Source organism: Ostrinia nubilalis, chromosome 8 (genome assembly GCF_963855985.1).
Source record: "Ostrinia nubilalis chromosome 8, ilOstNubi1.1, whole genome shotgun sequence".
Classification (NCBI taxonomy): domain Eukaryota; kingdom Metazoa; phylum Arthropoda; class Insecta; order Lepidoptera; family Crambidae; genus Ostrinia; species Ostrinia nubilalis.
Window position 1 is genome coordinate 8,899,466 of NC_087095.1, and position 16,063 is coordinate 8,915,528.

The 16,063-nt window shown below is 37.1% G+C and overlaps 2 protein-coding genes across 6 annotated transcripts in view; both read left to right on the forward strand.

Annotated features, from left to right (window-relative positions):
• The first annotated feature begins 472 nt into the window (after window positions 1–472).
• LOC135073884 (glutamate-gated chloride channel) overlaps window positions 473–16,063 on the forward strand; it is a 92,419-nt gene continuing 76,828 nt past the window's right edge. For all 5 annotated transcript variants that reach the window (XM_063968117.1, XM_063968118.1, XM_063968121.1 and 2 more), the window contains exon 1: window positions 473–885. The gene's annotated coding sequence lies outside the window, so the exon portion shown is untranslated. The remainder of the gene's footprint in view (window positions 886–16,063) is intronic.
• LOC135074202 (uncharacterized) lies at window positions 13,436–14,398 on the forward strand. The gene is made up of 2 exons (XM_063968503.1): window positions 13,436–13,766; window positions 14,325–14,398. Exons 1-2 carry the CDS (start codon window positions 13,436–13,438, stop codon window positions 14,396–14,398), a joined length of 405 nt encoding a protein of 134 aa, XP_063824573.1.

The window sequence follows — 16,063 nt, forward strand, 5'->3', positions numbered from 1 at the left end:
CCTAAGCTATTATTCTGCTTCATTTAAATATAAAAAAGAAATTGTCTCCTAAAATTGTGAAAGCATACTTTAATGCTGAATATGATTCACATTTTGTATCAAATTATTTACAAAGCGAGGTCGAAGATTGGGCTCGCCTGCCGCCTTGCCATTACAGTGGTTTCACGCAACGTCTTAGCGCCCTGACCTCCAGCTTTATTATTGACTTTCCTCCAAGCCACAGTCACAACATTAAGTGGGTCAGTTTCTAGCGGCTAAAGGGTTTACATTTGGATCTTATTCTGTCTACGCGAGTCTGTTGTGTCAACAAACTTGGTAGTTTAAAGTTGGTGATGGAGATTGGAGCTCTCTGGGGACGTCGCCTGGTGAGGAGAGGCAAGATTTATGGCGGTCGCACGTAGAGCGGCGACGGCAGCGCGCCGAGTGGCAGTGCGCATGCTCGCCACTGCGCCACTGTACGCGCGATGCCCCCTGGCGGAGTCGCTCCGCAGTGAGTTGCGTAACAAAAGCACACTCGCCTTCTAACGTTCCGCTGAAAACTTTCTCCCGTGCGCGCGGACGAAATGGAGAATCGGAAAACGATATAAAACTTTCCCGCGGTGCGCGCTCTTCAATTCCGACGCCGAAAAACACCCGCTCCTCGTCGGATACCCCCGAAAAATCCTGGACTTCAGCTTCTGGCTTTTGTTTTTTAGTTCTTCAAGTTTTCAAAGTTGACTGTGGCGAAAAGTGGCCCGATGAGGTATTCGCCGGTCGGTTATTTAATAGTGTGGACGTTTTAAAGTGCTGTGTTAATTTGTTTAGTTTTGCTTTGCTTGCGGCCGAGTGGTGGCCGTTGGACCAGCGCTGGTGGTAGGAATCGATACTGCGGTGGGAGCGGCGAAGGTAACTTTTTACTATTCTTTTGTATTGAATACAGGTGTGCGGATGTTTTCCTTGCGGTGTTTTGTGTAACAGTCTATTGATGTTAAAATGAATGTTTATGATATGATTTTAACAATCAAATTAATCTAAATTGTTGTCTCTTAAGTTACTTTAGAAATTATCAAGAATTAAAGGTAGATTAGTTATGAAATTGATTAAAATATTACGCAAAATACAGCAATTGCATCGTCCTCGTATTATTTATTAGTCGTAAAAAATCCGTTACCCGCCTTTCGTAGCTCATATTTTGATCCGTTACGATTTGAAACACTGCCTACGGCAAAGTGGGCGATTGCTACGAAAACCGTAGACGCGTTAGCATATTCCGTCGGCGATGAATTCGTTTTCCAAAATTGGGATACAGCCAAAGTATGACGTATATCCTCAGGAAACTAGGTCAGATATATAGGTCCGAATCGAGCTGTATAAAATCTTTTACGTCATTCCTGAATTACTTTTTTGTTAGGAAGTACTTTTGTAACCAACCGTTAACATCCTGAATTGACTTGGGCTTGAACCTTCAATTCATAACCCGTCCTTATTAGTTTACGGATAGAAACTAAAAACGTATAAGTATTGTTACTAGGAAATGGAAGGAATGTGAGCAATGGGTAGATTACAACACAATGACAACCTCCGAATCCTTCGTAGAATAGAAGCCATGTTCGACAATACCTACTATTACATAATTTTCTTTGTTACTATTGTCTTTCTATGTTCTTTATGTACAAGTATCAAAACTAAGTTTAGAGTGTATTTAATAGGTATTGTAACGTGATAAGCTCTTAATCCTGATAGATATCCCGACATTAACTAAAGTTAATATTGTTTTATATCATGGCACTCCTTCAGTGAATAAATCACTCAGCAGTAAGCATAATGCGGACAGATTTCCTTAATATTTGGGGAAGAAATCAGCAGTTTATCTTAATTCATCCCACCGCTTTGCATAAACGCGTTGAAATCTTTCCAATAAAGGAAAACGAAGGTGAAAATTGCCTCTAGCAAGGCAATGTAATGTTATCGAGTTCGATTCGACAACGCTATGTTACCTCCTATAAAAGCAAAATTCACTTCAAAGCTTGTGCCATAACTGAATTATTTATTAGTCTTTCCTGCCACTAACTTAACGATTTCCCGAACAGGCACGCCATTAAACTGTCAGACGCCATTAAGTAGATGGAAACAGGATTATGACAAGTTTGGATAGGCCCCATTTAAAAGGTCCCAGTCATCCGCGTTTGACGAACCGATCGCTCGTAAAAACTAAATGGGCTTTCCAACCTCGGTCAGCTTTTGTCGCCATATAATATCACCACTATCCGATTTTATGCTGATTAAAAATCTGGATGCACCCACGCACATTCAATTTCAAACGTAAATATTGTTTCGAAGGGTTTTTATTATGATTTTGATATCGCTTTTGAATCACGTGCATGGAATATTAAAGCGTAACGTGTATTAGGTGTGTTCAATCAGTCACCGCCTGGCAAAAGCTTTAATTTTTATTTTTATATACCTACTAAGCTCTCGAAATATTACTCTTCGACATAGCTTGACTCTTACACCACTCGTAGTCATCAAATAAAAAGTCTTGACTGACATGAAAATAATATTGACACAAACTACTTTAGAAAATGAGTATTAACTTGGAACTTCCAAGCGTTGCTCGGGGAGCAGCTAGTTAATAATAATTTACAAACTTACATGTTTATGGCAAACATCATGAACCTCCACAAACACGAATCTAATTTCTAAAAACTCATTAACTCTATCATTAATTTGAAGGGGTGTTCTCACTAGCTATCTAACTGTTACCTACCTAGTAGTTACAATAAAATCAGTACAATCCGGTTCTAAGCTTAACGCTTATAAAGTGTGTGCACTAGATAGATGTATGTATGAGTCTGATATAATCTATAATCATTATCTAATAGTTAACCTATCCAATGGCTGTTAGCAACACGTTTTGATTCATGTTTTCGAAATGCTTTACGCCGCCATTTGATTCGCTGCAAAAATTAACGTTATTTTCTTTGTTTTTGTAAATTCTGTAAATAGAAACAAGATATTAGTTACTGCTTACAAGTGAGTACCTGACTTTAATATAATATAGTGAACAAACTAATTATTTGCATCCATGTGACGAAGTGTTTATACTGCTCTGCGGTTAGTACACATGAGGTTGTTGGTTGGTCAACATTTAAATAACTGAGTGTAATTTTGATCTAAAATGTAATTTGGCTCGGAATTAATTACGGGCAGATACAGTGTGCTTACCACGAGTTTACGTTACTTACGAGTATGTACGTAAACTCATGGCAAGGTCTCATGGTAAGCACACAGAATAAGTTATCTATTCTGATATTGTTGCTTATGAAAAATATTTGTAGTCTGAACAATAGTGAAAACTTTTAAAGAGTGTCAATGACAATAGCGACTTCCAAAGTTTTATCCGTCAAATATTTTATCATTCGACAAAGTTAATTCCGTAATTACAGTGTAAAGTTTGCGACTCGAGTTCTCTCTATTTACTTAATAAGAGTGCTGTTAGTACTTAATACTGGAATTTCAAGTTCTACAAATAGTTTTACGAGCTGGAAATTGCCGTTGTAATATCCGAGTCGGATAATTTGGCAGCAGTCGGCTAATATCCGTAGTTCTAGAAGGCATTACTGTACCTACGTAGCTCTTTCCGAACGTCTTTTACTCTACGTTTCAGAACAAATAACTGTGTAGTTACTTTTTCTATAAAGGTTGCTATAAACAGAAGGCGAATCGGAGAGAATCGGGTGGGACCAGTCTTTGGTAGAACGCGGTGAAAACGTCAGTTTAATAATAATGAAACATAAATTACTTTACTGTATTTTATTGTTGTGATACAATACCATATTCTTGCCATTAGAAACGGTGCAAGCGCATTATCCACTCTTTGTTGAAGGCAGCTCTATGAGTCTCTACCTAAAGTAGTACTCTAACTAAAGGAACAATTCGTTTCACTCACGTCCCGTTTTCTGTGTTTCAAGCTTAAGTTACGTTAAAGTTCTAGGTAAGCTTAAAGCTTATGTTGTGGAAATTAAGTTACCAATATGAAAAATGTTTCCTGTTTATTATTATTATTTTTCCGGCAATAAAGGAGAAAGGACAGTAAAGAGAGAACTTTATAGTGCACGAGTATAATCATAATGCAATAACCCATTTGTGGGCCACACTTTATGAGCAATCTCACTTGGAATTTAGATTTCATTTTTATGAATTTAATGCCCATATACCTATACCCAACCAAGTTAATAATTATTCGTTTACGTTCAGGATTTCATCCTATAATTTTAACTTCACCGTAATATTCACAAGAATTCTTGGTGTCCTTTGATGTAACAGTGTTTGAGTTCATCTCGCAACGTTATAAATATTTATAATTTCATAGAAAGCGCGAACTTATGCATTCAGGAGTAATGAAGACACCGTTGCTTCTCCCGGGACTTCCAATTAGTAGCTTCTCTTTGTTACAACATTAGGAGCATTTGTATTCAGCAAATTCCCTCACTTTCATAGGCGCCTGATAGAGCCTTAAATTATTTCATCCTATTGTTCACTGCTCTCTCCTAATTGTGAGCAGGACTACACTACTAGCCTTGGTAAGCGTGCTAGTTAGCATCACCTACAGAGTCTACATTTTTAACTCTTCCAGTATTGTTACTTTACTTGATATACTGACATTGTCCACTTCGCCAATTAGTTATTGTTGTTTTCAATAGATTTATGAAAATAGGTTTTTCGTGAACTTAAACTTTTAGATTGCTTCAAAAAGCACTTACAGAGACGACATTTTCAAAATAAAAGTGCGATTTGTGTCAACATAAAACGTTACAACATTAATGTTTTCCCCATAACTCATACATCAATTTCCTGCAAAATCTCTTCCCAATACGAAACTATCCATTCAAGTTATCTCAAATAAATCTTGTAGTGTTCCACGACGGAAAATGTTTGGAACCTGCCCAAGATTTATGAAGCCGCACCAACAGAAACAATGTGTAAAGTGGTAGTAAATAGTGCGTGGTGTTCACACGTGCCAGTAATATCTTGACAGGTCGTTTTCTTTCATCACGAGTCACCGAAGCATTAAAATTAGACAAAGTGACGTGTCCCATTATTGGCATTTGACGCATGCTTACGCTAACGAACTCGTACGGATTCGGTTGCTAATAGTAATTTGTAAGATGTTGAATTTACATGAATTAACTCAGCTTCAAGTAATTATTTTGATCGTCGTCTTAAGTGTAGATTGGTAGAGCTCTACATTCATGCTTAACTGGCTTTTTCACTTCTAGTTTCAAAAACACAATCAACGCTTTCGACTAATCTGACCGCTCAAATTAAGCCTTTTAACTTTTCGTATTTCGTGTGAGTAATTGCCTACTTTTTGTGCTCTACAATTTGGGCTCTGCTACTCCTGAAAAGTATAAAGAAAATCAATTAATGAAGTTATGCTTTTCACTATATTTATAGAAGTGTTCCTTTTATTGCAGCTAGATAAGTAAGATAGGAAAAATTCACAAAAACCTACCCGTAGCTGTCAATGCTAGATCCTGATGACAAAGTTACCAAAATCAACTTCGCACTAATTTTGGTATGACGCTCGTTGATTGCAATACCTACTGATTAATCCGCTGCAAACCAGTGCGAGCCAACTCATTGGCGATGCGTAGTTAATGTCTATTTCTATTCGCTGCTCTAAACAAAACAACGGCCGCTTGTTTGTTTTTTCTTATTGCTCTTTAAACATGGTAGCAGGACAACTGACCCACTTTACGACAGGGAATTGTAAATTTATGAAGTAATGTAAACTTTAATTAAAATGTATAATCAAAATACATTCGTTAATTATTGAATATGCTATAAGTACAATACATTTTATCTAATAATAATGTGCACTATAAAAAAAATACTAATTTGAAAATATCGACATTTAAATTAATATAGAAAATTATGACATAATAAACTCTTTCGCGTTACTTGTCATGCTTGGAGAACCACAATCAAACGATAAAATAGAAATATTTTATGCGACTCTCTGTTATTAGATATCACTATATTTTCTATCTAGGGCGCGCCTATATCGCAGTTTTAATTATTAAATGATACAAACGTCAGCTGTTGGTTCCGTGAACTGTATTTTAAATGCATTGATTATTTCTATTCTGGGAAAATTGCAGTCTATTTCCACTACCTACCTACGGTTAAGCAGAAACGTAGGAGCTAAAATTGCTTAACAGGCGCCAATTCTTATCGATTGTCTCGTATTATTTTTGTCTAACTGACAAACACAGTCTATTTTTTTGCTTGCCTCTTATCTATACTAATATTATGAAGCTGAAGAGATCGTTTGTTTGGTTGAACGCGCTAATCTCAGGAACCTGGTTCGATTTAAAAAAATATTTATGTGTTGGAAAACTCATTTATCGAGAAAGGCTATACCTATATGACCAATAGAAGCAAAGCAATGAAAAATGTTTTGAAAACGAGAAGATATATTCGACGATTTTTATGCGAAGTAGTGGACACATTTTTATGCGGACTTTCTCGTTAGTGATTTTATTTGTTTACAGAATAATTTCAACACTCATGTAAGTTTATACAGTTGTATATTTTCACTACAAAAGCGCCCAGTATAATCCCCAGGGAAATCCAAAAGTAACAGTCAAGAAACCTCAACAAATTTAATCAGAGGGGTGTGAATAAAAATGTTCAAGTTGTTTCGAGCGACGTACATTAAGGCCCGGTTTCCACCAAGGCGGAGACGAGAGATGTGCGGCGTAGCTGGCAGGCTATTTATTTATTTCCACCAAAGCGGAGCGGAGAAGAGTGGAGCAGTGCGGAGATGAGAGGAGATGGATGAGCTTTGCGTAGCTGTCAGCTGGCAGTCCATTGCTATCTATCAAATACCACACCGCTCCGCTCTTATTCGTAAGGCGCCGCGCCGCGCCGCCGCCGCTGTCAAATTCTATAGAAAAACAAGTTCGCCCGACACTTCTCCGCTCGATCCATTTCCACCGAAGCGGATCAGAGTGGAGATATGCAAATAATGGAATCTGATTGGTTATTCAAAAAAACATCTTTTCTCCGCTCCGCCTTGGTGAAAACCGGGCTTAAGTGCGGTGGAAGCGTGGCCGGGTAAAAGGATTCCGTCGCAGGATAAACAAATATTTCAGTAGTTAAACCTGGGTGCGAGAAGCTTTTTGTGGTTAATTATAAAAGCTTGGGTCTGGGTTACTAAAGTAAAGCAAAATATGTCCACCCACCTCCGTAGTCTGGTTAGAGAATTGTAGAGATTTTTTTAGATTCGTTCTACTATATACCAACTTGTGAAAGAGAGGCACGAAAATTTATTAGAATCAAACATACTGAATATTAAGCATGTGAGATTCTAATTCCAGAATTAAGAAGGTAATCGGTGGTACACTGATTTCATTGGGTAGATAAAAACAATGTTTTAGAAAATGTAAATCGGTGGTTTTTGCTAAACTTATCACTAACGGTTAATAAAAAATTATTGACTATCGTCTATATGGTCTACATCTAGAGGATGCCATGACAATAAAGCTCATCTCCCCGATGCAGGTTGATGCAGACCACACGTTCAAATATGTAGAGTTTAATCTCGATGCAGCGCGGCCGCTCTGCACCTTGCCTCTGCGCCAAATGAATGAAGTTTCCTTGCAAAATACATGCAAACGAAAAGCAGTTTACTTTTTCAATTTGCTGGAAATTCAGTTGTCTTGAACAATGTACTAAAACAATTGATATATCCGTTGAGATGTGATAACAAATAATACCTAAGTATGTGTATTTTAGCCAAGGATTTATAGAAAAAAATGTGACAAGTTGCCGTATGAATTTGAAATTGTAATTATGTTGATCCCATGAATTATTCATTTAAATATTATCAAGGTTCAGATAAGTATAATAAGTACCTAAGTACTTCAAACTTTGACAGAGTCACTTACAGTTATTACTTATTATTATTTTTTAATATCACGCAACGATTCTATTTGTACCCTACTTCAACATAAATTCTACAACTCTTGTCGCTAGAAACGTTGTTGGACATTTTCTGACTTCCAAAGGACGTCACACCACTTTGCCGTCATGTCCGCCGACACATCACTGCCGTAATACTGTTAACGTCTACGATAGTCCAGCTGAAATTTAGCAATTTGCGATGCTGTAAATATGTACGGATGACGGCACATATTGTAGATAAACCCTGACATCCAATATAGGTACATACTTTCCAACAAAAAAGCTATAACGTACAGACCTGCCGACTGTTACCTAGCAAATTTATCGTAACAAATGAACGAAGAACTTTTTCAGCTAACACAGCTTAATAGCGCTAAGCGGTTTCGTGTGGCCTGTAAGCTTTTCAATAAAATATGCGAGCAAAAGTAGGCTACCGATCGATGGATTTAAAATAGCCGCCACTTTTAACAGCGAATCCATTACCGGTGTCGAAACGAATGCTGTTCGTTAATGAAGCTGTGGAATATTTGAGTTTTACCTGCACTAATTAAGCAGCTACATTCACATTCATTGTAAATTAACGAAGGTACACTCTGCACGCTTTAGTTAGGTTGAGCTACATTAGCACTTTGTGGGGTGGCACTAATAAACTCTTACTTAAATTTTCTGAGCACTATGTAAGCACGGGTAAGTAGGCATGTTTATGACAGTCTACTAACGTTATTTTAGGTATTTTTGTGGTTGGAAAAATAGCAGAGTAAAAGTGCTCGCGAGTTTATTTCACTTGTTTTTTCTATCGCATTAAAAACCTGCAAGTCATTTTATCATCAAATTGCGTGGAAATGATTCATGTAATTTTGCTATAGGTTTACTCCTAAGCTTCATCGTTAGGTTGTTTGGATTTCATTTATGGTTTGATATTAAAGTAGACACTGGGAAATAGAACTTTAGGAAGCTAATGGCTTCAATCAAGTACAGGCAAGCTACATGTAGGTATTTTGGTAGGTAGGTAGGTATTTACCTTCGGTATTACTAGAGCTACTTGAGACTATAATTCGAGGAAATCTCAATCGAAGACTCCAAAGACCTACGTGAAGAAATCTTAGGTACTAAGTTACGTTATGTACGAACTACGCTACAGCACGTCAAGTTAAACATTGTAGAATCTTGTGTTATTGTAATAGGTACGATTTTGCAACAATGCCCAGCCAACTGGGGAAGTGCTTAGGTTGTATGGAGCGTTGCCGTGTGCGACCGTTAGGGGAATTAAATGTTGCTGAACCTTTCAGTTTTGAAGATTTGGTCCCTTAATGTGTTTCCCATTTACATATTATTATTATGTAGGTTGGTAAAACGGCTTTGCCCAGCGTATTTCAAAATGTACATGAGCTCTACCTAAAAACGAAAATTGCCTGTATTATACATTTAAATAAAACTTGACTCTTGTTAGTGCAGTCAAACTTCATTAGTGCAGGAAAGTCGCAAATATCCTCTAGGGATGTTGCAATTTTAACCATATTGAGAGTAATTCATATTTAATCTTATCATTAAAAAACTCCACGTCATATTTTCACAAAGTAATGAACATCATAAGGTACATTTTCCCCTGAACTGAAGGCGTATAAGCTTCTGAAATCGGCTTTGTGAAACAGAATAATCCTACCTGGCGAGAGGCATCACTCTGAGCATAATAATAACTTGCACCCTTGCACTTGCTCTGATCGCATTATATCACATACAAACTGACTATAAATAACTACAAGGTTGAGGCAAAACTGACTGTAGGTACTTTTTCCACGTAAAATAATTAGTACAACATTTCTTACTTAAAATGTTTATGTAGTTTTCCTTTTATTTGCAATCATGAAAATAATTTTCATCAAAAATCAATGTGCTTTCCTTCTAATGTGTGCCTTCTGTTGTTAACTTTAATTGTATTTCGTCGTAAGACCTAGTTAGAAGTTATTTTTCTATTCAAGTAGGAATTTTTACTTTTTTCTTAAGGCTAATGGCCTTACCAAACTTGTAACAAATAGTAAAATAAATATATTATTTCACACCCAGAATTAGACTCTTCCTTCTGGAACTGCTAGTTTTTGTTACTCAGCCTGGCTTGTTGATTGTACGCATGAGTACCTAGGTACCTGGCTTCATATGCATAGATAAGAGCGCCAGCACGAAATGGCATAAATATAGCAATCAAATTAGACGCTATACAACGCGACCTTTTTTATACTGCCACCCTGGGTTTAAAGACCTTTCAGATCGATACCACCACCATGTTATATAATACGGAGAGTACAGTTAGAACCATACGAATCTATTCTAATGGATCACGTATTAAGTATGCTGTCTTTATAAGCAATGCAAAGCACATTTGCCCTCCTATAATCTTGAGAAACTTATGGCTCTACTGATTCATCGGATCAAAAAGCTCAAAAGTTCCAAGTCCTTTAGAAGCAAGTATTTTGTGATGACCACACAAAATAGTCATTTACCAACCATACAAAACTGTCACAACTCATATTAATTCTAGTATGCTAAAACATTGTGTTTTCCACTGTATCTACGTTATATTGATTTACATACGTCGAGTGCTTAGGTGGAATTATAAAATAACTTAATTATGTATGGAATAGTTTATGTTATGGGGATAGCGTTATTGATTACGCTTTATTCTGCTTTATAAACACGTGAAAATGATTTCATTATTTTTGTACTAAAAAGCTGAAATTTCATGTGTATATTGATTAATGTTATCAGTGCTACGAAATTGCTGCTTCACGTAGTTGGAAGTTCATTTTTCAGTTTTTAAATTAGTGTTAGTGTGAATGCGCTAAATTTTATAATAGGCATTCTCAGAATTTTTCTGAAGCCATCATTGACAAGAAAGATGAAACCTTCCATTGAGAATAAACGCTACAAAAAGTTTACTAACGATACGCTAAGTGCGCACTTTTTTCCTCACTTAGGCTGAGTTGCACCACCTAACTTTGACGATAACCGGTGCTTTTTGTATGGATTTTGACAGATTTTTGACGTTTGTCAAAGTTAAAGTAAGATGGTGCAACCCAGCCTTAAAAGGTCAAAGGTTTTAAATTAAATAAGCCGATAAATTATAGGCACGCGAAAGCATTTTTTTATTCAAATTAACCCACTTATCCCGCGAACAAACGATTTGTTTTCGAGTGGAATGTACGCGGGCCAACAATTGATTAGCCTACGGACAAAGCTCTTAACACTTGTACGCCGGATTACAAGGATTACGTAAATCCAGCCGAATTAACTTAATTGAAAGACCACACGTTTGATTAATGGAAAGCGCTTTTCGATATTATTTTGTTTGGCTAATTGGTTGACCGCAAGTGCAGAATTGGTCTGGATATTCATTGAAACATTTTTTTACGTAAGTAAACATTTTGTGTAGGCAGTAATGCTTGTACACAAAAATAAAGAGACTTGCGAACTGAGTGTTAACGTATAACCAAACCAGGTTTAGCTCTCTACAAAATAGTTTCTCTATTTTATACAATATTTTTTCCTCATAACCAAAGTACCTCCAGTTCGCATGTCACTTTTTTGTGTAAACAGTAACTATATAATTTTTCAGTGTACGAGTATTTTTGTATAAACAGCTTCCTGAAAACTTTTTTTTTGTGCCTGAAAATACTAAAAGTATTAAAGGCAACAGCATTACATGAAGATAAGATGTATATTACCTACACCTGCCAAAGCACTGTTAGTCTGCGAACCCTCCTCACTCAGTATTGAGGTGAAAATAAGTGGTTCAACAGAATTCAACCAATTCAGGATCGAGAAACTAAACTAGACCAAACTTCGATTTAAAATCCTATCTTTCACGAAATAAAGTTCGCTGGGCTACCAGTTTTATATGTACTATCACTTATTAAAAAGGTTTTGCATGCCTTTTTGATTGCTATTTTTACATGTTAAAAGCAAACAGACTACTAGCTTGAGTATTATTCATTAAATATAAATACTGTTATACCTTATAGATATAGAGCCGGTACTCTATCATTTATAACATTAACTATTCATGTACGCCGATGACGATTGCCATTTAAGCGTTTCAATCGGGATTAACTATTTATTTTATTGATATTATTTTACAATATGATATTTGGCACCGACACCGTCAGTCAATTGACATAACTTGTATGAGCTAGAGCTGTATAAACGATATTCTCCTACCTATATGAAAATTGCTACACTTGTAAAGATAATATCTATGACATTTACCTAGTACTTTTTCACCTAAGCCTTGATTTGTAACCAATCAGCTAAGGTCAGGCTAACCACTTAAATTTTATCTTACGGTTAAAAAAAGGAATTAAATTGGTTTTCTAGGAACGAGTACCTTTGAATTTTAAGTAACATTATTCCACCATAGATCTTAAAACTGCACCCTCCGGATGACGTTGTTATCAAAATTAAGTCCATACTACATAAAAAATAGATTATTATTTATTATGTTATAAGTATCAAACGCTCATCTGTTTCAATCTCGTACTTACACAAAATGACTCGCATTATATAACTTTAACTCGTGATGATTTAGGTCAATTTGTCACGTCTACAGAACGTGTCATGTCATAATTTATGTAGAGCAGTGTAAAGTTGGTCGACCCTTGTCAGGTCTGACGTCTTACTCGCTAATAATGCGGACCGCAATGATTAGGACATCGTTTGTGTCCATCAAAGTTGGAAACCACTCCAATTTTCTTAGCACCGTACGAACTAAAGAGAGAGAGAGTGTGTGTACATTTAAGCAACACTGGGGTTCTAAAAAAAAAGTTAATAAATTACATGCACAAGATCGGATTTAGCACCGGTATGGAAAGAATACCATCATTATTTACAAGAAACACAATCATTTGCACAGCTAAAATCAGCCTAGGCCGTCTTAACGCTTAATGGTTTGATTAGGGACACATTTTCTCTCGACTCATATTTTCTAAACAATATTACAAACAAGTACATCTATCTACGAGGTAAAAACGACTTCATTGTTCAGCCCAACCCTTTCATAGTGAATGTTTATTATACCGTACCCACAATCCCAGGCATTCTGTTTATAATTACAGCGGTGGGCGGGCTACTGTGGCTTGCGCTTGCGCGGCCCAAATCTGGAATGACGCCACTTATGGAGACATTATCTGGAGATTGGTGCTGCAATGCCTCAACCCTCATACACGTCCTTGTCTGGAATGTAAAACAACCTTCTTATGGTTGACGTTAGGGTAACGAGAATGGGATAAAAGTCAGCTCAACAGATGTCTCTTAGCTTTCTCAGCCATTTTTATTCGTTTCGCTATCTGTGCTTTTTGATGCAAATAATACAAATGATGCGTCCAAAACACAGGCGTGTCTGTTCTCCGCCAAACGAAGGCCATTTCGTCTGGCTCCAACATTCCGAGGTGTGCCTGTTAAAATCACCGAGCGACTCCAACTTTTGGGTATCGAAATGTCCAGCAAGTTGAACTTTGGCGAGTACATCGAATCCATAGCGAAAACTGCTGCCAAAAAACTTGGTATCCTCTCGAGGGCAAGGCAGTACTTCTCCAATAAGCAAAGGCTGCAGTTATATAAAGCACAGATCCGACCTTGCATGGAATACTGCTGCCACCTCTGGGACGGCTCTGCCAAGAAATATTTGGCTGCTTTGGATTCGGTGGAAAGGCGTGCCAGGAGACTAATCGACAGCCCGACCCTTGTTGAAGCGTCGCTCCAGGAACTTGACCACCGCCGTAAAGTTGCTTCTCTAACGGTTTTCTACAGGCTACACTTCGGAGAATGTGCGAAGGAATTATATAACTTAATTCCACCAGCCCCTTTCCATCACCGGGGAACCAGACGCAGGCTAGCGTACCATCCCTACATTGTCGACATTCCACCAGCTCGCACTAAGCGTTTCGACGACTCCTTTATAATGCGAACAGCTAGGGACTGGAATTCGCTGCCTGCTGCTGTATTTCCTGAACACTATAATCCGGGCGTTTTCAAGGCGAGAGTGAATAGGCACTTACAGGGCAGATATGTACCATCCTAGACTGCATCTCACTTAACACCAGGTGCGATTGCGGTCAAATACCTGCCTTGGCTAGCAAAAAAAAAAAAAAAAAAAAAAAAAAAAAAAAAAAAAAAAAAAAAAAAAAATAGAACTACGAATATACTCGTATGTCGTAATATTTTTGTCATTGTCATAGGTAGCTACCTAGCGCCTTACTTTTCTTCTGGAAAGTATAATTAACTACCCATTTATAGCTGTTACTGCTACTTTTTGCAGAAACTCGTGTTCTTCATTACCAGTGGCATTACCATAACATCCTTCCCATTACTGGGAATTTTGGCAGCTCCACCAATAGAAATCCCGAGCATTCTGAGACGCGTAAACCGCCTTGTAGGCCATAAACACTTCTACGCCTAATTCGTATGCTTGTTTATGGAAATTAAATGGAATGTCTTCAGAATCCAAAGTACGGTGTTGAACCACTTCGAATGGCGACTTAATTATGTAACTATTTTTTGTGCGTTTTTTTTAGTCAGAATTAACTACTCTACTCGTTCTTTATTATTTGATTTGATTGAATTGAAACATAATATGGCTGCACTAGGATCAGACGAATTTGCCTTCAATATAAAGATAACACGGTTCAAAATATTTGTAAAATCTGAATCATTATATGAACGTATGAATAGTCTACCTACCTACATAGTTACCACAAAGCCTAACTCCGGTTGAGGCTAAATTGAGATTCGTCAAAAGAATTTATTTGAAGTACAAGGTTCACTTAACTCGGAGCTACCCATTGACCCTTTACACAAACGTAAAATTCAATGGGCCAGGATCTCAATGAAAGGTTTATCATTCAGGTGGTTGCTTCAGGAATCGATTTGTTCAGGGCGTGGTAGAGCATCCGCTTTGTCTAATTGAACGGACGCAGTTCATCCTTTATCGTTAGACTAAAATCACAAACTTTGTTAGTTTAACATTTCGTTAACTGACGAAGGCCGATCGTGTTTACAAGTCGTTTAGCTGTTACTTTATTTCACTTTGGTATAGTTTTGATTGGTTAATCGGTTAAATGAAAGCATAGCATAAATATCTAAAACTATAAGTTTGAAAGAGCACTATTGTTTCTAGTAGCTTGTTTAACCTATTACACTATCTATCTAAGTTAATTTCATAATGTTATTTATGTTCATATTGGGTACTTGGTTCTCATGTCCAATGTTGCCATGCTGTCCAATTTAAGTGTACAGTTCTGTTAATTATTGCAATGAAAATGAATTTCACAACTCATCGAACAAATCTGCATCGCACATGCACTGTGCTAACATTATTCGCCGGTCAAATGTAATTAAGTGCGGAACCAAACATTTGACCCGCGTTTATTTTGTGTTAATTGCTACACGAGCTGCGCATTCATCCCAATTCGTTTCCCTCCCGACAGAAACAATACGAACCCGGATATTTACAACTAATTCCATAGCCTAATTAAACTTAATCGTTTTAAGAAATTTAACTTGAAGCGAGTTTATTTTTTGACCATAGTAAACAAAATGATTGCTTGATTACCTTACGAGTAAACTATTCAAAGGCTATAAATACTAGAACTATTGTAACAAGCGCTTTTCAGAAGCCACGACCATTAAAAGCTCTGCCATTTGTGAAATGTCAGCCATCCACCAGCCTTCACCTTTGCGGTGTCTCAAAAAGTCTCATGATGATAAATATTTTGAAAATATTGTATTTCATATGTAATGCTATATTATGCAATGTGCCCTCCAGCCACGGGAGTTCTTTTATTAAAATATACATAAAGAGTCTTTTGAATAAGGCATAACGAGACGACTCGAGTCATGATGAAAGGACGCTGCGAAACCAGCCTAATGAATAATAATTGTCGCCAGCAATGTCACTGACAATCTGCTCGCTCGGATGTACAGACAGCAGATCAAGTTAAACACTGTTGCATTTTATTTCGTTGTAATAAGTGCTATTTTTCACCAAAAATGTATAGTCTGATGTGATGGACTGTACTTTGGATAGGTTAAAATTCATCTGAAACGAAACTCTCCTTTGTATCTA